The sequence below is a fragment of the Saccopteryx bilineata genome, chromosome X (assembly GCF_036850765.1).
Source record: "Saccopteryx bilineata isolate mSacBil1 chromosome X, mSacBil1_pri_phased_curated, whole genome shotgun sequence".
NCBI lineage: Eukaryota > Metazoa > Chordata > Mammalia > Chiroptera > Emballonuridae > Saccopteryx > Saccopteryx bilineata.
In genome coordinates this window covers 89,516,169-89,539,140 of record NC_089502.1, presented here as the reverse complement: position 1 = coordinate 89,539,140, position 22,972 = coordinate 89,516,169, and the positions used below count along the sequence as shown (strand labels likewise).

The 22,972-nt window shown below is 44.2% G+C and overlaps 1 protein-coding gene across 2 annotated transcripts; it reads right to left on the bottom strand.

The window, feature by feature from the left end:
* Window positions 1-1,499: 1,499 nt before the first annotated feature.
* Window positions 1,500-22,749, bottom strand: GABRQ (gamma-aminobutyric acid type A receptor subunit theta). 2 transcript variants are annotated; one of them, XM_066248866.1, is made up of 10 exons: window positions 22,630-22,749; window positions 22,377-22,544; window positions 20,320-20,408; window positions 14,764-14,831; window positions 13,314-13,534; window positions 11,381-11,463; window positions 10,719-10,856; window positions 10,068-10,220; window positions 8,241-8,509; window positions 1,500-7,440 (listed from the first exon to the last, which is right to left on the bottom strand). In XM_066248866.1, exons 2-10 carry the CDS (start codon window positions 22,523-22,525, stop codon window positions 5,233-5,235), a joined length of 3,378 nt encoding a protein of 1,125 aa, XP_066104963.1. In that variant the 5' UTR covers window positions 22,526-22,544; window positions 22,630-22,749; the 3' UTR covers window positions 1,500-5,232. The 2 variants fall into 2 exon arrangements, with proteins under 2 accessions (XP_066104963.1, XP_066104964.1); XM_066248867.1 differs by having other exon boundaries at window positions 22,377-22,743.
* Between the last annotated feature and the right edge of the window lie 223 nt (window positions 22,750-22,972).

The following is a 22,972-nucleotide window of genomic DNA, read 5'->3' as shown; positions in this document are numbered from 1 at the left end:
TCCCTCAGACCATGGGCAGACTAGCAAAGCAGCACCTGCAGGGTGTGAATGCACAGCTCTCTCCTGGTCTGCTTTGGGCACAAAAGAGACCACAGAGGAGTCATTAAGTTAGGATTCTTTTTTTTTTAAACTTTTTTTTTTTCTGAAGCTGGAAACGGGGAGAGACAGTCAGACAGACTCCCGCATGCGCTCGACCGGGATCCACCCGGCACGCCCACCAGGGGCGACGCTCTGCCCACCAGGGGGCGATGCTCTGCCCCTCCGGGGCTTTGCTCTGCCGCGACCAGAGCCACTCTAGCGCCTGGGGCAGAGGCCAAGGAGCTATCCCCAGCGCCCGGGCCATCTTTGCTCCAATGGAGCCTCGCTGCGGGAGGGGAAGAGAGAGACAGAGAGGAAGGAGGGGGGGAGGGTGGAGAAGCAAATGGGTGCTTCTACTGGCCGGGAATCGAACCCGGGACCCCCGCACGCCAGGCCGATGCTCTACCGCTGAGCCAACTGGCCAAGGCCAAGTTAGGATTCTTATTGCAACTACAATGTTTCCATCAAAAGGTGCTAGGAAGTGGGTGCTGACAAATGTGGGCTGTAGCAAGAACCCTCGGCACCATCAGCACAGTGTTTTTTTGTTTGTTTGTTTATTTTGTTTTGTTTTGTTTTTTTTTTTTTTGTATTTTTCTGAAGCTGGAAACGGGGAGAGACAGTCAGACAGACTCCCGCATGCGCCTGACCAGGATCCACCCAGCATACCCACCAAGGGGCGACGCTCTGCCCACCAGGGGGCGATGCTCTGCCCCTCCAGGGCATTGCTCTGTCGCGACCAGAGCCACTCCAGCGCCTGGGACAGAGGCCAAGGAGCCATCCCCAGCGCCCGGGCCATCTTTGCTCCAATGGAGCTTCGCTGCAGAAGGGGAAGAGAGAGACAGAGAGGAAGGAGAAGGGGATGGGTGGAGAAGCAGATGGGCACCTCTCCTGTGTGCCCTGGCCAGGAATCGAACCCGGGACTTCTGCACGCCAGGCCGACGCTCTACCACTGAGTCAACCGGCCAGGGCCAGCACAGTGTTTTAATGCGACTTTAAACTTTTAAAAACCTGAGTGTAATTTCTTCTTTATACCTTCACAGGGCTTTTTTACTCTCTATTCTGCACATCCACATGGGAAAACGAGATTTTTGAAAATGTCTTTTATGAAGAATATCTTCTTCACAATGGAAATAGATATTCACGTTGTATTTTGGCACCACAATGATTTGCTATGTTTTAAATTTTTTTGTTTCAAATGATTAGAATGGCTTACATAAAAGTGTAAGCTAATTTCAACTGTGACTTTACCATTTCCCCTCTGCTTGAAAACAATATATTCAAATGTCCCAAGGTATGAATGAGAAGGGCTATGTACAAAACCTGGGGAAGGTGAAGTTAAGCAATGGAAGCCAGAGGTGTCCTGGGCTCTGACAAAGCTCTCTCCCAACTCAACAGAGAAGAAACACAGTGACACATGTGTATTTGCCTTTAAGTATTTTTATTTTCCCCATTTGGATATTTACAAATCTTTATTTCAGCATATTTTTCAGAAGCATAATTTTGTTTCTTCATGTTATTCTTTTTTGAAGTCAGAACTGGTCAAGTCTTTTTCATGCAAAAATTTACATTTAATAGGGACATCTTGTCATCTGGCCATCTCGTCGGGTCTCTGCTGTGCTGTATCATTTTGTGGGTCAGGCCATCCAGGGCAAATGAGTTTTGGTCCTCTTCCTTTTGTGGTTTTCACTGCCTGGGCCCAGTACCTCTTCTGTATATGTATGCTTTTACTTTATTTCATCTGCCTCCAGAATGACACTGTCTTGGCTGCCTTCTGAAGAATTCCCTGGTATTGTGGTCAGTTGCACTATACCTGGGCACCTTCAGTTCTACTGACCCAGAGGTGCAGTCCGGCAAGATGGTGGATGCAAAGTCTCACATATATTGAGTCAGCAGAGGTAACCCTGACTAACTGGGGCTATTTCATAATTGAAGTATATGAGGGAGATACTGTAAGACCTTCCCTCCTCCCTACCCTGAAAACCTGACACTTATAATAAAGATTTCATATTGATCACAAGACACTACACACAAAACACGAACATACTGCATTTTGTAGGACAAGTCACGATTTTCTTTGATACTCAGCATCACAGTAGGGTACCATGCAGGTGGAAAACTTTGCAAATGCATTCATTAATTAATAGCCCAGAGGGTCAGCTCTTTTATGTACAGAATAAAGAATCACTACAGTCTCAGGTCTAAATATGCAAAGGCATTGCAGCCTTGCTATTAACAAGATGACACGGATTTTAAGAATACATTTGACAAGCTCTGGTAAGACCCAACATATCATCTGTTATCTCTTCAAAGGCACCCCACAGTGGCAAATGGGACAGACAAGAACTTAGAAGGAAACAGGTTACATATCCCCTCAACAAAATGACACTTTGGAGAGGCAAGGGTGTCTTTCCCATGGAGGTGATGGAGGGGAGATTCCTGGGGGAAAGTTAATGTGACAGTCCATGTGAGGAAAAGAAAAGTGTGGTAAAGGAGTAAAGTAGAAGTTGCTCCATCCCAGACTCAGCAACACCCTTCTCTCTGCTCAAGCTCCAAATTATCTATCTCAAATACTCTGATTGGCTGGGGTTGAGCATCTTGCTAGATGCTCTGCACTTCCAGAATTACTTAGTGAGGTGAGTGGGAGGGGATATAAGCAGCCAGTTGGAGGAAGGTGTGTCTGTACCACTGGGGATAGCTGAGGATGGGGCTCAATGATGATGCTGGACAGAACACATATAGAATATGACAAGGGGAGATCTGACAATTTTCAGGTTAAAATAACCCAATCCATGGCAAGCTCAGAAGGTTCAAGTCTCTGAAAAAGTGTCATTGACAGATCTCCACTTTACCGTGACACTTAACCTCACACAGTATGAGTTGCAGTAGAATTCAACACATTGCAGCACATTAGGGCAAGATATTCTTTTTAAGGTATACTATTATATCTAGCTACATGAATCTAGAGATATTTACAATTGGTTTCTCTATCTTTCTTCTGTGCTTTGAAGTCTTCCCCATGCATTCCTGTGCATTGTTTTTAGGGACATCTTAAAATCCCTTTTGTCCCCACTGCTCTAGTCTCTTTCACCAGTATTACCTCACTCTAAATGAACTACTTGCCTCCCACAGGGCTCAGAGACCCTCCAGGATCCTGAAAACTGACATCAACCAGTGTTGGTGGGAGCTTCATATATGGGGTCAATGCTCTCCCCCCCGTCTGGATCTTTCTGTGAGGATGTCCATAAAGAAAGAAGCAATCTTAGATATTCCAGAGGCAACTTTCTTGTTTTTATATTACAAGATTTGTGTGTGTGCGTGTGTGTGTGCACATACAAGTGTAAACACATGTGATTGAGAACATAGATGTGGTTGTATGTGTTTATGTATCTCTGTGGGTATGTATGTGTAAGAGGCTATGTTTATGTGATGCATGTATAGAAAAGAAGAGAATGATGACAAATCGGTTTGATTTAGGCAAATGAGTCCCTGGGTCTCTCCTTGGTCAGTCTTCTCACCCTTCTGACTATCTCTTTCCCTGGAAGGGGTAGAAAGAGGAAGTTCCAAATCCTACCTCAAGGCACTGAATTATCACTTCCTAGGACTCTAGGACTACATCCACTTCTTCTGTGTCTTTTATCCAGGAGACAGCACAGATAGATGGAGGGAGAAGAAGAGGAGTGGATGAGAATTGGGAGATACTGCTCCCTGGAACAGGAATTGGAAAGAAACAGTTAATCAGCCTGGCCAACTAGACATCCCCCCATGTGGAAACAGGCCAAGGGAATCCTGATGGTTCTAGAAGAGCCACCAACAAGAAATACATATGCTTCCAGGTGTATTTTCTTTCACACCTATTCAAATCAGATAATAAACATATGTATGCACACATGCACACACATACATAAATCACACGTTTACACACTCTTTTATAAGGGTGCACACACACACATGTATCCACACATTGTTATATATACACTCTTATACATACCAATGGAGATTTACACCAATATACATATACCTATACAGCTTTTCAAATAATTGTATGTGAACACAGAACTACCTTGATGCACCTACACACACCCTGGTATATACAGAAACACAGTTAAAAGGAGTGATGGCTAATGAGTTTCAGGAGAGGCTGCCTAGGGAGGAAGGAGGCCCATAAACTGAGTGCCTGGCAAATCTTATTCTCCCATGGTCTCCATCAATGAGGTGGAGTTGCTTGGTAAGTTGGAGCACAAGCTACTTTCTCCTTCTCTTCAAGCTCCATTTTTTTCCCTTTCAGAACACTGGGGACAATGTGCTTTGCCTTCCCTGGTTCAGAGGGTTTCTGTGAGGGTCTGACGATGTGATGGGTCAGTGAGCTTGTTGACACTATGCACTAGATAAACAGAAATGATTAGTATACAGATTCACAACAGTTGTTCATCTGTTGTTTTAGATCAGATGGCGAGGTAACAAGTCAGAACTTTTCTAACCATAGTCTTCATTCACCAAATGCTTTCTATATGACCAGTGATCGACTCAGCATCTGACCTAGACACATGTATTAAGTCCCTAATGTCAAGCATTTTAAACCAGAAATATAGACAGAAGTTTCAATCCCTCCAAAAGTGCCAGTTCAATTTGGGTAGTCCTTTCCCTGTGTACCCCAGCCCAACCTAGTTTGATTTTCTCCCATAAAACCCTAAAAAACAGGTGAGAATCATAATCCTTACAAGAAAAAAGCAGAAGAAAAAAGGTAATGAAAAAGAAAGTTCAACAATTCAGGGGGACAGAAAACCCCCCAAAATATTTGTGCCCACAGCTCTGCTCCTTCTTCTGCCCTTCAATTTGGCTACTGTCTGTCCTCTCAACATTTCCAGGGTTTTTCTGTGCTTATTAAGTATTAGAAGTCTTTGGAAAGGTGATAGTCTTCTAGCAGAAAAACAAAAGTAATGTGTTATTTACCTCCAATTCTTCCTCAGTTCCTTTCCTTCTAGCCAGAACAAATTTTTTCCAACTCCTCCTCACCTCATGTTTATAAAAAGGTAGAACTGATTTGAGTTCTCAGATAATCAAAAATAAAATGAACAAATAAAAGAAGGCAAAATAGAACCAAAAGAATCCGTGAAAGGCATACGGCAGTGTCCCTGCTCCTCTGGGGCTATGAGACTAAATGTCATTGTATGGCCAGTAAATAAGGTTGAAAATCACAAAGGCAAGTGGGAAGAGGATCCGGGACCACTTATCAACCTTAGGGACATAGTCAGGCTCAAAGAGGTCGTGCACAAACTTTTCTTTGAAGAAGTACCCAGGGCTCAGGGGAAAAGTATCCTCAGACTCTGAATCACTATCTTCATCTTCATCTTCATCTTCATCTTCATCAAAGCCCGTGAAATTGTTACCATTATTATTCCAGGCATCGTTCTGGAGTTGCTTCTTAGGGTCAGGGTCAGGCTCGTGGCAGTCGCAGTCGCAGTCGCAGTCGCATTCAACTTCGGTGTCGTCATCAGGTTCGTCATCAGGTTCGTCATCAGGTACGCTAACGAACTCCTCAGGGCTTGTATGGATCTCACCAGGGTTGCAGCTTGCTTCCTGCACATAATTTTGGCCTTGGAAAGGCAGATACTTCCCACTGGGGTCATGGCCATAGTTCTCATCCAAGCTGTAACTCACTTCAGGGTACTGTGGATACCAGGTCGCAGGATATCCATAAGCCTCAGCATAATTGTAGACTTGGGTAGGGACAATACTGCCATCAAGCCCATAACCATTGTACTGAACGCCATAGCTTTGCAGACCCTGCTCTGAGATGGAGGAAAGATCATTTGGGTTTTCTCCAGTGGCCACCCAGGCCTGGCCTGAGACATAGGGCATTGAGGCGAGGCTTTCTGCGGTGGTCAGTGGGGCCTGGCCTGAGACATAGGGCATTGAGGCAAGGCTTTCTGCGGTGGTCAGTGGGGCCTGGCCTGAGACATAGGGCATTGAGGCAAGGCTTTCTGCGGTGGTCAGTGGAGCCTGTTCTGAGACATAGGGCATTGAGGCGAGGCTTTCTGCGGTGGTCAGTGGGGCCTGGCCTGAGACATAGGGCATTGAGGCGAGGCTTTCTGTGGTGGTCAGTGGGGCCTGGCCTGAGACATAGGGCATTGAGGCGAGGCTTTCTGCGGTGGTCAGTGGAGCCTGGCCTGAGACATAGGGCATTGAGGCAAGGCTTTCTGCGGTGGTCAGTGGAGCCTGTTCTGAGACATAGGGCATTGCGGCGAGGCTTTCTGCGGTGGTCAGTGGAGCCTGTTCTGAGACATAGGGCATTGCGGCGAGGCTTTCTGTGGTGGTCAGTGGAGCCTGTTCTGAGACATAGGGCATTGCGGCGAGGCTTTCTGCGGTGGTCAGTGGAACCTGTTCTGAGACATAGGGCATTACGGCGAGGCTTTCTGCGGTGGTCAGTGGAGCCTGTTCCGAGACATAGGGCATTACGGCGAGGCTTTCTGCGGTGGTCAGTGGAGCCTGTTCCGAGACATAGGGCATTGCGGCGAGGCTTTCTGCGGTGGTCAGTGGGGCCTGGCCTGAGACATAGGGCATTGAGGCGAGGCTTTCTGCGGTGGTCAGTGGAGCCTGTTCTGAGACATAGGGCATTGAGGCGAGGCTTTCTGTGGTGGTCAGTGGAGCCTGGCCTGAGACATAGGGCATTGAGGCGAGGCTTTCTGCGGTGGTCAGTGGGGCCTGGCCTGAGACATAGGGCATTGAGGCGAGGCTTTCTGCGGTGGTCAGTGGGGCCTGGCCTGAGACATAGGGCATTGCGGCGAGGCTTTCTGCGGTGGTCAGTGGGGCCTGGCCTGAGACATAGGGCATTGAGGCGAGGCTTTCTGCGGTGGTCAGTGGAGCCTGTTCTGAGACATAGGGCATTGAGGCGAGGCTTTCTGCGGTGGTCAGTGGGGCCTGGCCTGAGACATAGGGCATTGCGGCGAGGCTTTCTGAGGTGGTCAGTGCGGCCTGTTCCGAGACATAGAGCATTGAGGCGAGGCTTTCTGCGGTGGTCAGTGGGGCCTGGCCTGAGACATAGGGCATTGAGGCGAGGCTTTCTGCGGTGGTCAGTGGGGCCTGCTCTGAGACATAGGTTAAAGAGTCGAGGCTTTTTGGGCTTGTCAGGTAGGCCTGCACTGGTATAGAGGGAGGATAACCGCTTCCATCTTCAAAGTTAACCTGGTCATCCTTTGAGGGGACTGGGAATAGATTCGCATAATTAGTAGAATCAAATCCCACATTAATAAGCTCTTGGGAGGGAAGAGGGAGGGGTCCTTCTTCATCAACATTTGTAATGTGATTGTTGATCTTCTCGACTGACGAAATGTCCACTTTCTCATGTCTCTGGTACACAGGGGGCTGAGGAAAGGATCAAGAGGCTGTTAGTATGTATGGGAAGTCCCTTGGGGTTGCCAAACCTGTTTCCCTGGGGTAGCTCCTCCTTCTGGAGTGCTGTGTGGTGGACAGAGGCAAGTCCTCCTTAAGCAAGTGGGATTGGGCTCCCTGTGAAGGATGGAGTCATGCTGGACATTAATATACCACCAACAGTAAAAGCCTCATTAGGAGTCAGAAGAGCAAAGGAAGAGTAGGCCAGCCTCTCTGGTATCTGTTTCTTTTTTACAGCCTCCCTGTGTTCCCTTTAACTCTGGCTTTATCACTTGCTCTTGGAAAGACGCTAAGTGGACCAGATTTGAAGGCCAATGGTCTGGGGAAATCTAGCTCTGCCACTTACCAGCATTGTGACTTTTGACAATGACTTAACCTATAGGGGAGTGATGATACATTTTTCTACTTCTTTGTTACATTGCTCACAAAAATTAGGGGATCAGGGAATGTGCAGATACTCCAGTACTTTCAGCCTTTTGTATAGTGCATTTCCACCAATGAAATAAAAGTTGGTTTTGCATCTCATTTGTATAATTGAACAACTTTCTTCGACTTGTTTGCTTTTCTGATGTTCTTGTTTAATAAAAAAAAGAATCAAATGCTTTTTTTTTATTGCTTCATATTCATTTTGAAATATTCCCTAATTTTTGTGAGCAGTATATTTGATGTATGTGTGTTTTCAAGGAATTACTAAGGCTTGTGAAAGTGTCAGGTGCTAAGCTTAGGCTAAAGAGGTACTCAAGTAAAGCTGATTATCAGTCAAAATGTCAAACCTGCAATCCCGATTCCTGGTAGCGAGTGCGGTTCATGATTCTTCGGGGTCTCCGGGGTCTCCGGGGTCTCCTGTGTTTTCTGTAATGGAACCAAAATCCTCTTCGGGTATAGATAAGATAGTTGATGTAGACATATTCCATCAAGGTCAGGAACACGAAGAAGAGGCATACAACCATATAGACGTCCATGGCCTTGATACAAGCAAATTGGGGGAGTTGATCCCGCAGATGTGAATTGAGGGTGTTTAGGATGAGCATTGAAGTCAGACCTATAAACAACACAGTACAGATGGCTGAAGTTATTGGCAAGCCATTGGGCTCATGTCATACAGGAAGGGAGCAAAGGCATGTCTGGGATGTGGAGGGCTCTCAGCAAATAAGGCCTTAACTCCCTAAGCCTGGAATTTTGTTCTCTTTGTTCCTCCTCCCCCATATTTACACCCAGCTTGTGCTTCAATGGTTTAATGATTTCCCATTGCTCTTAGGATCAAGTCAAAAACTTTCAGCAATGGTTTCACAGTGATTTATATCACCAGCCCAGTTATGCCATATAAGGGCCTTTTCCCCTTTCCCTTGTAGTTCATAGGCTTTTCTTTAGCCCCTGAATATTAAATGAGATATGTTCCTAGAAGGTTTTGTGAGCCCTAAAATATTACAGAAATATAATGTTTTAGGGTAATATATGCTCCTAAAAAAGGAGGCTGGTTTTAAATGTGGATTTAAATGTGGCAGAGGTGGATTTAAATGTGGGCACACCGGGCGCGCACCCTGGGCCCCGACTTCTGAAGGGCCCCACAAAACACTAACTTTACACTTTTTTCTAATGGCACCAAGTTTGGTTTTGTATGTGAAAATTTAACATTAATAGTACAGAATATTTTTTTATTTAAAAATATGGTTAACATGTATTATTTTTATTTTCCCTGGCTCTCTCTCTTTTTTTAAGGGACTTATTTTCTGTGTCTGGGGCCTCAATCAACCTTAATCCACTTCTGCTGAGAAGTCGGCCTCAAAGATGTTGAAGGAGAAACCAGACTTGGGTCAGAGGCAAACTGCATTCTTCAGGGTGGGGTCATATAAACTTAGGAGCTGATTTCTGAGGCCCTTCCCTGGTACTGCTCAAAAACTTTGGATGTTCCTTATTGCTTAACTGTGAAATTCCAACTGTGTAAACTGAATTTCTTCCTGAGTGCTCCTCCTCTCTTCCCCAGCTTCTGTCACAAGTCTCCTGTGATTTAGCCTCCTTTTAAGGCCTCTGTGCCTTTAATAAAGCTATTTCCTCTTTTAAGGAATGCCAAATCTTGTGTCTCTGCCTCTTACAAGTCTTGAAAACCCAGGTAGTGTAATACTTCCTTGATGTAGTTTTAGCCAACAAGACCTAGGTCACTTCTTCCTCTGGATTCCAATGGCATTTGTCTCAGCATTCCACTAGACACTTATTGAAGGTAGCTCCTCTGGAAGCCCTCTCCTGACCCTAGTAAGACATTTGGATATGTTGCTTAATCAATGTTCGTTATGTTGCATTTTTGATCTATATTCATGGCCTCCATTCACTTGTATATCCAGAAAATGAGTTCTGGTACTTTGGACCCAACACACAAAAATCCCAGCCCTGATATTTTTTCACACTTGTTTCTAATGTCAGCCTCTTTGCTGGGGATTGGCTGAGTACCTGTACAAATGCCTGCTGGGTAGAACTCATCCTGTTTTCTTGCCTGTGCAGTCACACACTACTTCTAGTACTCTTCCCTTACTGTCTACATATTTCTTGAGTGATATGACCCAAGTTCTTCATTGGGATAGAGGGTAGAGAAGGACAGGACCTACCGACTGTCACCCTGGCCACAGAAGATTTATAGTTCATCCAAAATGATATCCAAGAGGCACCAGTGGTGAGGACAGTAGGCCAATAGATCTGCACAAGGTAGGTGATCATGCTCTTCTGGACCAGGAACTCCAGTATCAGGCGCACGTAGGAACCTGGCAAAGAGACATGCTGGTATCATGGTGGTAAGGCTAAGGGGATTTTCAGGGTGAAGTACAGGATGAAGGAAGGAAACTGATGGGAAATTCAACCTCTAATACTTCGGCCTGGGAAGTCTGCTTTCTCCTTCCTTCCTTTATTGCTCTATGTCAACTAAAGTTTTGAGATGGGAGAAACATGACATGATTCAAAGCTACAAACAGATGGAGGGGGAAGAACAAGCCCTGAGAAGAGGGCTGTTTTTATCAACAATAGCATGAATCTTTTACATCTGTGTAGTGTTAAACCTAGCCAAGTGCTTCCATCATTTTCTTATTTGCAGAAAGAAAGTTACTGGGACTTTATGAAGGGGGTTTTGGAAGGTTCCAGAACCAGAAGAAGTAGTAAAGGAGGCAGTGCAGAATGTAGAGGTCCAAGGCAGAGATAGATCCTCAGGAGTTTACCAAGGTACAAAAGAGACAAGAGACAGGAGGCAAGGAAGGGGTCAGACCTACCTGTGTAGAAATGCACTTGTTTGCTAGTCACTGTTTTTCCTAGGAGGCTGAACTCAGGGACGTCTATCTCCTCAGTCCCCTGGATGGCATCCTCACCACCTTCCCAGTATAACATGATGTCTTCAACTGTGTAGCCATCTGGGAGATGGAGAGAAACAGTCTCAGAAAGCAAACATAGGCAGAGTTCACACCAGCACAGTCTGTGGAATCCAAAGGATGGTTTTTGGAGGTTCCTTGGTGTTTTGCTGAGTTTGAGCAAGAGGGAGAGGGGAACTGGGAAAGAGAACTGTCATCATGATTTTCTTTTTATTTTTAGCCAGGAAGAAAAACAGCAAAGATATGTGTTCCTACCCACATCCTTGTGCACAATTTCCCAATAGTAGAGTACAATTTCCCCATAGGACCATTTACGCCCTAAAAGTCACCTTCCATCAGATGTTATCTATCTATCTGTCTATCTATCTGTCTATCTATCATCTATCTATCTATCTATCTATCTATCTATCTATCATCTATCATTCATCTATCTACCTAAGAGAAGAGAAAGTGGGAAGGAGTAAATAAGGGAGACATGCCATTCTTCAGACTATCAAATCTGTCTCAGGTTTCCTGATGGCTACAACCACAGATAGAAAAAAAGGGGCCATGGGAGATAGACTTACAGCTCTCCATTTCCAGCCTGCAGGTCTGCTTTCTCACAGGGAATCTACGCTCATTCAGAAAACAAGCTGCTATGGTGGTGAGCCTGTAAAGGAAAAGCAAAAGGAAAGGAAAAGTGAGTTTAATCCAGGGAAGCACTCATTACTGAGAATACTGCAGGGGTGGAGAGGGAGAGGTACCCCAAAAAACTGACCCGACCAACACTCATATTGCCTGCACTTAGAGCTGGACCCTCTTCCCTGCTCCCTCTCTTCTTTTTTCCTTTCTTCATTTCTAGAGGGAAGATTAATTGTACTTGTGTAGGGAGGAGAGAGGGAAATTATATGTGACAAAGAAACCAAGAAATCTGGCAGGACTTGAACAAAGAACACATGTGTGGCATGTTAGGACAGCTCAGGGTGTCAGAATGAAAAGAGCCCTTGAGGAAACTGAATGTAGAGAGAGAAAGAGGGCTTTCTTGTTGAATAAGCAGTAAGGCTATAAAGAGGAAACTGTGTCGCAAGAGGAAACTCAAACATGTGATTGAGATTTTTTCTGGAGATTTTTCATGTTCTTTCTGAACTCTGTCTCTGTCTTATGTAGTCATGGTATTTGATTTCTTCTACTTTGATGTCGTTTGAGAGTGGTGCAGCTAAAGCTCTACGTCTGCTGGGCAGTGCTCATATGCAGTCTTCAGGTATGGACGTGAACAGTGGCCAAGGCCCACCTTTGGCCATGGGAACTGCTCCCACCCCACAATGTTCTCATCTCTGTATCTGAGGTTACTGTGGACTAGAAAAATATCAGTAAGTATAAATGTATGAGAGGGATTAATATATTTGAGGTGGACCACAAAGTTGGGCAGGGACTTTAAGTTGCCACGTGTTGAGTCCATGAAAGGAATCTTAGGAGGGGTCTTGGAGAAGCTGGGGAGAAGTGACCAGTGCAAAAGGGATAATTTAAAAAGCCTTCATCAGCCTCAGCTAAGAGAATCTGACCCACCTCTCAGCCAACCCTTACAGCTGCTAACCCAAGCTTAGTCCCTTTCAACCCTTGAAGTGATTTCTATTTTGCACAGTGGGTAGGGTGTGAGTGTGTGTGTATGTGTCCCCTCTATGAATCTTCCATGCAGCTGAGGTCCCTATTAAATGAAACAAGTGTGACCAGTGTCCTGTTCCCTGAAAGTTTTGTTATCTGATTCCACTGCCTTGGTCCATGGAAAAGTAGATGGAGAAAGAAAAGGGAAACAAGAGACAGAGCAGGAGGACCCTAGAGAAAGAGAGGCTCAGAGATAAAGCTGAATCCTGGCAGCTACCTCTCAGAAATTTTCTGAACTAAATTTCTCTCTTACGTGTGTCTTAAGAGATGGCTTCTAAGAGATGACACTGTGAGGAGAGGCCTGTTGGCTGTCTGCTATGTTAAAAATAGACCAGTGAGGAGTTCTAGCATGCACACATTCTGTGTGTACAAAGCCACAGTCAACAGATCCATATTGCACACCCCTGGGCCTCTAAATGATGCAAATATGACCAGTGGCAGAGGCAGACCCCCTCCCTCCCTTCATGGGCTTCAGCATTTATCTGTCTCCCTCCCTCACTGCATGGAAGACAAAAGACACAAACATATATAATAGAATGTATACAATGCTAAGGCAGAGGAAAAGCTCTACCAGTTGAGAGAATCAAGGATGATTTCTTCATAAGGAAAGTATTTGAGTTAGTGACTGAATGATGGCCAAGACTCACAGTCTTGAAAAGGGACATTCCAGACAGAAGCAACAGCAGAAGCTAAGGTGTGGGGACAGGACAACCATGGATGCCTGTAGGAAACTGGAGGATAAGTGAAAAAGCAGTGCAAGACAGATTTGAAAAGCAATTGGATCTACTCTGTGTTTCTTAAAGTGAGTTGGTGGGATACTCAGTGGGAAGAGGGTTTCCAGACCCCTGTGGAACTCACCACATGCCATATTGCACTGTTCCATCTGGGTGAAGCTGAAATATGCGACCGTTCACAGTCATGTCATGCACTAAGGCATCTTTGCTATTTAGAAAGTAGCAGTCGGGGACCCACAACTTTTCAAACATCTGATAGTCCAGAGTCAGGCTCTGGTCGGTCTCATTGTATGCTAAACGTGGGTCTTTCCAGGTCTGATGAAAAAACATCGTGATAGCATAGTCCTGGAAAGAGAAAAGTAAATCCCAACTGTAAGTGAGGTTGTCCAGTTCTCTGTTCTCAGAGAGTGTATGTATATGTATGCAGGTGTAAGAAAGATACTATAACTATAGATGAGTAATGAAACATATGTAAGAATGTTAAATATAATGTTCAGAATCATAAAATAAAACTCAGGTAATTAAAATCCAGGTTAAGAAATGGAACATTATCAATAACTTTCAAGCTTCAATGTGTCCCTTCTAGAACTTATTTCCCACACCTCCCAGCAGTAACCATTTAAAACTTATATTTAAATGACAATCATTCCCTTGCTTTTTGTTCGAGTTTTATTGTCTATGTATGTATTTCTAGGAAACATACTGCTTAGTTGGACTTATTTTAAATTATTTTCCAAATGAAACTATAATGTATGTATTCATAATTTTCTCCTTTAACTCAATATAATATTTGTAATATTCAGATTGATGTAATTAAAATTTGTTCACTTGCATTGATTGCATATTGGATAATATTCCCTTACATGACTATACTATGTATATTATTGTGTGAACACACCATTCATATGAAAATCACAATGAAATAAGAACTATGAAATTAAAGTTCCAAGTTACACACCTTCAATACTACTGCCACTGGTATTGTCTGACTTTTGATTACTGTCAACCTGGTAGGCATGTAATAAGGTCTCATTGTGGTCTTATTTTGCATTTCATTGATTAATAATAAATTCAAGCATCTTTTCATATGTTTATCTGCTACTTGGTTTTCTTCACAAAAGTGAAGTTCCTGTTCAAAAGTTTTGATCATTTTATTTGTTTTTAATATTTTTATTAATCCACAGAAATTATGTATGTTTTTTATTTTTAAAATTTAAAAAATTAAATTTAAAAGGGTGACACTGATCAATAAGAGTACATAGATTTCAGATAAACAATATTATAGCATTTGAACCGTTGATTATGTTGTTCATTGTCTATTGGTGTCTTCTTGCATCTTATTGAGTGTTTTCAGAACTTCAATTTTGAATTCTCTATTGTTTAACTCCAAGGATCTCATGTGATTGAGATTTTTTCTGGAGATTTTTCATGTTCTTTCTGAACTCTGTCTCTGTCTTATGTAGTCATGGTATTTGATTTCTTCTACTTTGATGTCGTTTGAGAGTGGTGCTGTTAAGAACCCCTTATCTCATGTACTTTATCCCCAGTCTGATGGCTGGAACAGACACACTTACCATAGACATTTCCGAGATCTCTTCAATACTGGAGACATACATTGATATTCCCACTGGCACAGGGGTACCTAAAATACAGGATGACACTATTGCATGTAGGGTAAGACAAAGGTAAGAGTGTGAACTCAGGAGCCAGACTTCTTGGGTTTGAACCCATTTTGACACTTACTAACTGTATGACCTTGAATAAGTTACCTAACTTCTCTGAGCTTTATTTTCCTAAGGTGTAAAATGGGGATTATTAGAGCACTGATCTCATAGTTAGTGCAGGCCTGGCCCCCGATACTTTAAAAGGAAGACAAAGACAAAATAAGGTGATGAAGCACTCCCCTTTAAATGTTTTCCTGATTAAAAACTAACTAAATAAATAAAAAAACCTTAGGAGCAATGAACTAAGAAACAAAAGCTAACATTTTTGGTGTGTATGAACATATGTGAGTGAGTGCATGTGGGTATGTCCATGTGTGAGGGAATGTGTGTCTTTGTTTGAATGACTGTGTGAGCTGTGTGCAAGAGTTTATATGAGCATGTATGAGTATATAAGTGTGTTCATGTGCATGTGAATGTATCAATGTGTATATGAGTGTATGTGAACATGTCTGTATATAAGAGAATGAATGAGCATGATTGTGTGTTTTAATGTGTTGTCTGGGAGCAAATGGGAGCATATGTACATGTATGTGGGCATGTTGTGTGGAAGTGAATCTATGAGTGTGTTCATGTACAAATAAATGTGTTTGTGAGTGACTGTGTGTTATGTGAGTTTTTAATGTGCAAAGAAATGTGTGAGTATGGGTGTACTTGGGAGTTTTTCTGTGTGTGTATAAGTGAATATGTCCATGTATATGAGTGAATCTGTATATATTCATATGAATGATTTTGTGAACATGTTTTTGTGCTTGCATACATTACATGTGAGTAATATGTAAGCACCTGCAATCATTTAGTATATTGGTGTGTAGAAGCAAATGTATAAATGTGTTCATGTGCAAGTGAATACATGAGCATCTTTACATTTGTGAACTTGTCTATATGTCATTTGCATTTTTATCTATGTGAGCATGTTTGCATATGAGTGAATGTGGGACCATTTTGCATGTGTAATATTTAAGTATTAAGTATTTAAATGTTTTTTTAAGTATTTAAATGTTTTTGAGGGAGTGAAAGTATGTGCATCTCTATGAGTATATTCATGTGAATGTGGGTGAAGGTATGTGTGTTTGGGAGCCAGTGAATGTATGAGCACATTTCTGGGTGAATGAATGTGTGACCATTTGCATGTATTTGAGTGTACTGTGTGGGAGTGAATATGTGGATTGTCTGTGTGAACCTTTTCATATTTGTTAATATATTTGTCAGCATGTCCATGTGTGAACGAATACATGGTCATGTTTGTATTTGTAAAGTTGCATTTACATGAGTGTATGTGAGCATGTTTGTGTGTTGAATCAATTTGTGTACATATCATGAGTATGTTCATTTGTGAGTCTGTGTGTGAGCATGTTAAAAGCATATGTGAAGGAATTTGTAAATGTGTGCTTCTGTGAGCATTTTTGCATGTGTGAGTTCATATGTGTTTATATGAGTGAAAGTTTAGGAATGTAAGTAAACTTATGAGTATGTGACTATATGTTTGTGTGAGTGAGCATGTTCATTGTGTGAAAATGTAAATGTGTTTATGTGTGTGACCTTGTTCATATTCAAGAGATAAGTGTAATAAGTGGTCACATTTATATACTCATACTCATCACACTTAAATGAGTGTATAACTGTGAGTGTATGAAAGCACATTTATGTGCTTGAGTGAATGTATGTCTGTGTGAGTGTGCCTGAATATGTTTTTATGTGAGTGAATATGTGACCATGCTGATTTGTAAGTCAGTCCATGAGCTTATTCATGAGTGTTAGTATGTCACTGTATGAGTGAACTGTGAGCGTTAATATGTGTTTGTGCATACAGATGTCTGTGTGTTAATGAGTATCTTCATGTATGAGGATGTTTGTGTAAATTGGTGGGTACATTTGTGTATGTGAATGAGTGTGCTCGTGTGAATGAATGTATGAGCTTGTTTATGTGCAAGCATGTTAATATGGGAGTATGTGTGAGTGAATGCGTAAGTTCATGTATGTGAATGTCTAAGTATGTGTGTGAGTAATTTGTGAGTGTGACTGTGGATGTGAGCAAGTTTGTGTGTGAGTGGATGCATGACCATGTTCACGTGTATATGTGAATGTGTGAGCATGCTTATGTGTGTATATGTGTATGAGCATATGTGAATGTGTGAGCATGTGCATGTCAGTATGTATATATGTGTAAATAAATTTGTGTGTGTTAATATGTGTGTGAGTGAATGTGTGACTGTGTTTCTGCTTCCTAACTTTCTTTTTCAGGCCTAGGTGTGAGTACTGTCCACACAAATGCAAGCAGGGATGTGAAAATAAGTACTAAACTATAAGATATTGTGGAAAAATACATTTTTATTGTTTATTCATTGGTTCAAAGCTGCCTTCACCCATCCCCAAAGCTAAGCCATTGTTCTATATGTATTATATCACACTGTTGCTATGGAAACACATATGCCACTTGCAATTCAGCCTGCTGGCTTCATTGGCGGCTGACTGCCCGGAAGCTGAGCTGCAAAATGGGAAATGTATTATTCCCATCTCAGTGTTTCAAAATGAGAGCTTACCTAAGGTATCCCACATCCCTAAAATAACAAAGGGGAGCAAGAAGCTTCCAGATAAGGTGTCTAAGTGCTCTCTCTGGGGGGATGGCCTCAGCCCATGTCCCATTGATATCCCTCCTGATGGGCTCCGGAAAGTGGGAAATGTGGGAGGGGATAACTATTTCCCTCCCTTTGGGAAGTGGTGTCGCCCCAATTTTTCTTCCTCCCTAGAATCTATCAGAATATCAGAGGAAGACATATAAATAAAGGAATGATGACAATGTCCCATTCATTCCTTCACTCTGCACCTATGTCATGCCAGGTTCTGCGATAGACAAAGTCCTCCAAGAGCTGCCTTTGGCAACACTGTGGAGTTGACTTCTCTTGTTCATAAAGAAGCTTTGTGGCCCTGGCCATTTGGATCAGTGGTAGTGCGTTGGCCCTGTATGTGGATGTCTCAGGTTTGATTCCCAGCCAGGGCACACAGGAGAAGCCACCATCTGCTTCTCCACCCCTTCCCATCTTGCTTCTCTGTCTCTGTCTCTGTCTCTCTTCCCCTCTAGCAGACACGGCTCGATTGGAGTGACTTGACCCCATGTGCTGAGAATGGTTCCATGGCCTCTGCCACAGGTGCTAGGAAGAACTTGGTTGCTAAGCAACAGAGCAATGTGCCAGATGGGCAGTGCCTCACTCCCTAGTAGGCTTGCTGCATCGCCCTCTAGTGGGCTTGCCCGTTGGATCTTGGTGGAGGCACACGCAGGAATCTATCTTTCTGCCTCACCTCCTTTCACTGAATTAAAAAAAAAAAAGCAGCAGCTTTATTAACTTTCCCTGGCTCCTCCTCCTCCTTTTAATCATCCTCCTCTCAAAGACATAATAGGCTTCCACTTGAACCTGACAACATTAGGAGGGGCCTCTGCATGAGTGTGTGTGTGTGTGTGTGTATGTGTTTTGTAGACTTTAAACTTTACTTAACCTCAGACATAGAGAGGAACCTGACTCTGTCTAGTGGGAGGCCTTATAGGGAGTCCTGGGTTCCCCCACTCCTGAATCCCCTGGAACAATGACCCCATTGATTGCTACCTCCGCCCCACCACCAACACCACAATACAACCCCAGACTTAGAGCCTATAGTGTCTCCTTCTGTCTAAACGCTAGAAGGTCTTGCATTGTCCTAGCCCTCCCACCTTCATCTACTGTTTGGACAAATTGGGGACCTATCATAAAAGTGTAACACAAGAGGCTAGGCATCAGATGTAAATAAATTCGAATTAGCTCAAAATATGGTTGTGAGGGGCCTTGGAAATATTGTGAACCAGACATACCTGACAACTCCCAGAGGTTGGTCCCTTGCCCCTGCTCCGCCCACCTGGCCCTGGGTACATTCAGAGATGGCATTTCAAAACCGTTTGTTGTACTTAAATGGTTGTGGGTCAGCCTTTACTGAGAAACAGGAGAAGGAGAAAATGTAGCTACTCCCTTGACACCCAATAGTGCTTGGTGCAACTGACTCAAAACCTCTGTCAAGTAATGGGATGCTGGCTGTGCCCTAAAACCTGAATTCTCATGCTGAAATAACTTACCTTTTGCTTTTTCCCAGTCCCAGTGACGACTCACCTTGGATCTTGGGGCTTGATCTTCTGTCCTCGTGGAAGGGGCACAGCAAAAAGGACACTAGTCAAGTGTCCCACCTCCAAGCTTAGCCCAAGGTGATGACCACCTTAGTTTTCAAGGTGCCTCCGTAGGCAAATCACACCCTCCCTTCTTGTTTACTACAAGGAAAAGTCCTCCTGTTGTGCCCTTTAGGGTAGAGGCTCTGTGTATTCAGGAGACTTCAATTCGTATGTACAAATGTGGACTATTAGCATTCATTAACCCTTTTAGAATGTGTATATTTGGGGGGGGGTAGGTATACTTCTACCATCTAGGGAAAGTGGAGTGCTTTCTCTGACGTAGCCACTTACTCTGATTTTTAGCTCCTTCTCTGTTCTTATGAGCAGAAATGTGACTAACCTCTATTTAATGCATCATTCCCTTTGTTTTCAGTCTAAGTTTCTGGGTGTCTCCTGAGCCAGAGGATGCCCCTCCCGTTATGTGGATTGCCTATACCTTAAAAGACCTGTGATCTAGGCCAGCTGCCCTTTCCAAGGGGGGAAGATTAGATAGAGATACAGGGAGAAACTGATGTATTGGCTTTCTGGAGGTTCCTGCTTCAGTTTCCTTGTCATCTGTCATCTGCTTTTGAGATCTGAGTGCTAGGCTAAAGGGTTTGAATTTTATTTGGCAGTTAAATAAAGCAATCAAAAGTTCCTGAGATGATCAGGCTGGATTTATAAAGATCACGCTAACTTAGTGGGAGCTAAAGGTTTGGGGAGGAGGGCAGAGGCAGCAGTGCCCCTACTGGGTAGGTGGGTGAAGTAGACAAGACAGAGAAAACCATGACCTTAATTTTGAACTAGCTGAATAGGATGTGTGTCTAGGGTGCCCAGAATGTGTACTCAAGTAGAAGAACTTGTGCCCTCCCCATAGATGGAACAGAAAACTCCAGCTTGAAAAGATGTTTGTTTTCTCTGGTATACATATTTCTGGGGTTAGTACTTTTCCAGTGACACCAGGAAGTGTATTTTAGGCTATCTCTGTGCCATTATAAAGGAGTGAATAGGTGGATAGAAGGTCTCTTGCATAGAAGGTAAAGAAGTGGGGCAAATTCCAGGGGTAAGGCAAAAGGCTTGAAGGTTGGAGAGTGCTTGCTGCAGGTCTCTGAACGGGAGCCACAGAAGTATTGAGCCAGGGAAGTGCAACCAGTCAGTTTACTGAGTTAAGCTGGCTTGTTGTATCTCAGTTCTGTTCCACCTAACATGCAGGCTTCTAGTGTTTGAACATGCCTTACCTCCAAAATTTGGTCTCAGACGAGCATCATATCCTGACAGCACCCTGTCCCAAATCTTCTGAACCACATCTTCATTTGCACAATCTTGGCTAAAATGGAGAAGCCATCAATCAGTAAATGCTAAACTGCTTCTCAGAGAACAAACACAAAAGAGCAAACCAGGCATCAGTGTGCCAGGGCCTTTCTTTCTCCTGCACACACGCAGACATGTACAGTCATACATGTGTGTGCCTCTGCCTGCTCCCCTCCCTCCCTACAGTGAGTCAGCCAGAAGCAAAGCAATGACGCAGATTCTTTTTCACCCATCCCCCTCCACAGTTTTTATCCAGAGGGTGGGGCATACAGATTGGAACCTGATTGCCAGGAGGATTGTGGGTAGGAAGGAGGGGGGCTTTAGGGATGTGGAGAAGGGATGAGTGGGCAGATAGAAGCCCTCAGATAAATGCATTACTTCAACCCCCTAAGGAACCCCACTTTACCATCAGCTTAGATACAGTTTCTGGGTTGGTAGGAATCCTTCCAGGGACATGTAATTGCACCAGGAAAGGTCATCTTCTACCTTTAGTGCCCTCCTGAGCTGAATCAACTAGTATATATTCCCCATCCCAGTCACATTGTCCGCACCTGGGCTAAGGCTGGGTATTTTGTTGTCATGTCTGTGTGAACCTTCTTTCTGTATGCCTGTTTATAAGACTTGGCATATGGCATATGATACACATAGAGTCAGGTTCATGTAGCAGAGATTTATGACCTGTACCCAACCAAACCATTTCAGATTCTTGAGGTTTAGGGCTGTCCTCAAAAAGACCTGTATTTGAAAGGCTAAGATATGTCTTGGATGAGCAACAGTAAGTGAACACAGCTCAGCCCCTCGGAGCTGATCTTTCCAGAAGTTTCTGATGTGCTCACCCAATTCACGCTGCTCTTCAGTGGGTCTCTTTTCCCGAAGAGGGGCTTGCGAATTAGAACCAGCCCTGGGTATTGCTATAACTCTTAGAATCTTTGATGCAATGACCAGAGAACATCAAACCCTGTAAATCTCAGTGTGTGTATGCTCAGTACGAAGTTTGGTATGTTGGGTTGGGGCTGAGGCTATTGCAGGAATATTGCCCCCTTTTTTTTGAATACATGTTCATTTCTGTTTTTCCATTTAAAATTATTTCTAATCATCTTTAATAAAATAATTTCATTTTGCATCATTCCAAAATGTACATATAAATTATTCCCAAATTAAAGCAATGCATTCCCACCTGTTTAGGACCACACATTAGCTATATGCCAGAGCTCAGGTTCTCTGGCCACCGCAAATATACATTTCTGTATGATCTACAGGTAAAGGCTGACTGTGTAACAACTCTTCAGATATTTGCAGACTCAAATGTAAAATCAAACACACACACACAAAAAAACCCCACTGAATTTTCAAATGTTTTACAAGAGTACGTACAAAAGTGCACACATCTCAGAACAATCGGTTATATGTTTATACAGCCACAGATCGCACTGTCCAGGTTCCTCCGAGGTTGAGTCAGTAATTTTTATCTGCGCATTAGTAAAGGTCCTCACCGCTCAACACGCACACGCAAGAACACACGCACTGCGTGCCTCAGTGAACAGACTAAAATGCGCACTCAAACAGGTGTCTCCACTGTCTGTGCTTTAAGAATTGACCATCACCCTGTACCATCTCCACTCCAATCCCACAGATTACAAAAGAGGTGATTGGGAAAAGATGACTATGGTTTTAGTCTCTAGGGATGGATGGCAGACCGGGGGGTAAGGGCCTCCTCTCTCCATTTCTGGGGCTGCAGACTGTGCATACGCAGGGCTCTCTCATGCGCCACAGTAACAGGTGGGCTCTGGGACAAGACTATATTTCAACCGGTGACCCCACTCCCACCCAGCTCCCCTCTGGGGACCAGCAGGCAGGAAAGGTCTGACGGCCAACGCTCGGGGAGCCCGTATCCCAATCTCCCCCAGCGCGCTCTGTCCGAGCGGTGTGAGATTAGCCCCCTGAATCCGTCGCTGCCCTGCCCGCCCTGGTGGCACCGGCTTACCAGTCGAAGACATTCTGGACGAGTTCGGGCATGGCATCAGAGAGCTCGAAGTGGAATTCCGGGAGGGGAGTGACGTTGTTGCCCTCCGAGAGCCAGGTTTTGATGAGCAGCAAGAGCACGGCGGCTCTTAGCATCCCTCGGATGCCCATGGCCGCAGCGCTTTGTGGGCTGCGGAGAGCGAGAGAAAGCCTACTGTGATCGGGGATAGGGACGGGGTGGGCGCAGTACAAGGAGAGAGGGAGCTAGGGGTTACCTCTAAGGACCGGGGATCGCGGAAAGTGCCGCCCCCGCAGCTATGCGGCAAGCAGAGCTCCTTCAACGCACCCAGCAGTCCTGAAGCTGCTCTCCGAACGGCGGGCAGCTTCTGGTTGCGACTGGGCACCCAGCTGGAAGCTCAACTGGCTCCACCCATTTCGTCAGCAACACAGGCTGAACCAATCCGGCAAGTGCAAGGAATCGCACAAAAAGATACGCACTCTTGTCTCCGCCCTCAGCCCGCGCGCCACCTGACACCCCTCGTCCCCCCGCCCCTGCAGGCCTCTGCAGTCATCCCCAGACCAGCCTGAGACAGAAGGGGTCGGAACGAACCGGTTAGG

Bases quoted from the DNA above. Each gene is read 5' to 3' on its own strand.
- GABRQ (XM_066248866.1), bottom strand. From the start codon at position 22,525: ATGGGCATCCGAGGGATGCTAAGAGCCGCCGTGCTCTTGCTGCTCATC. The intron at 10,857-11,380 runs GTAAGTCTATCT...TCCATCTCCCAG, and splicing joins CAGGCTGGAAATGGAGAGCT to ATGGCTACACAGTTGAAGAC. The intron at 10,221-10,718 runs GTAGGTCTGACC...TCTCTTTGCCAG, and splicing joins ACAAGTGCATTTCTACACAG to GTTCCTACGTGCGCCTGATA.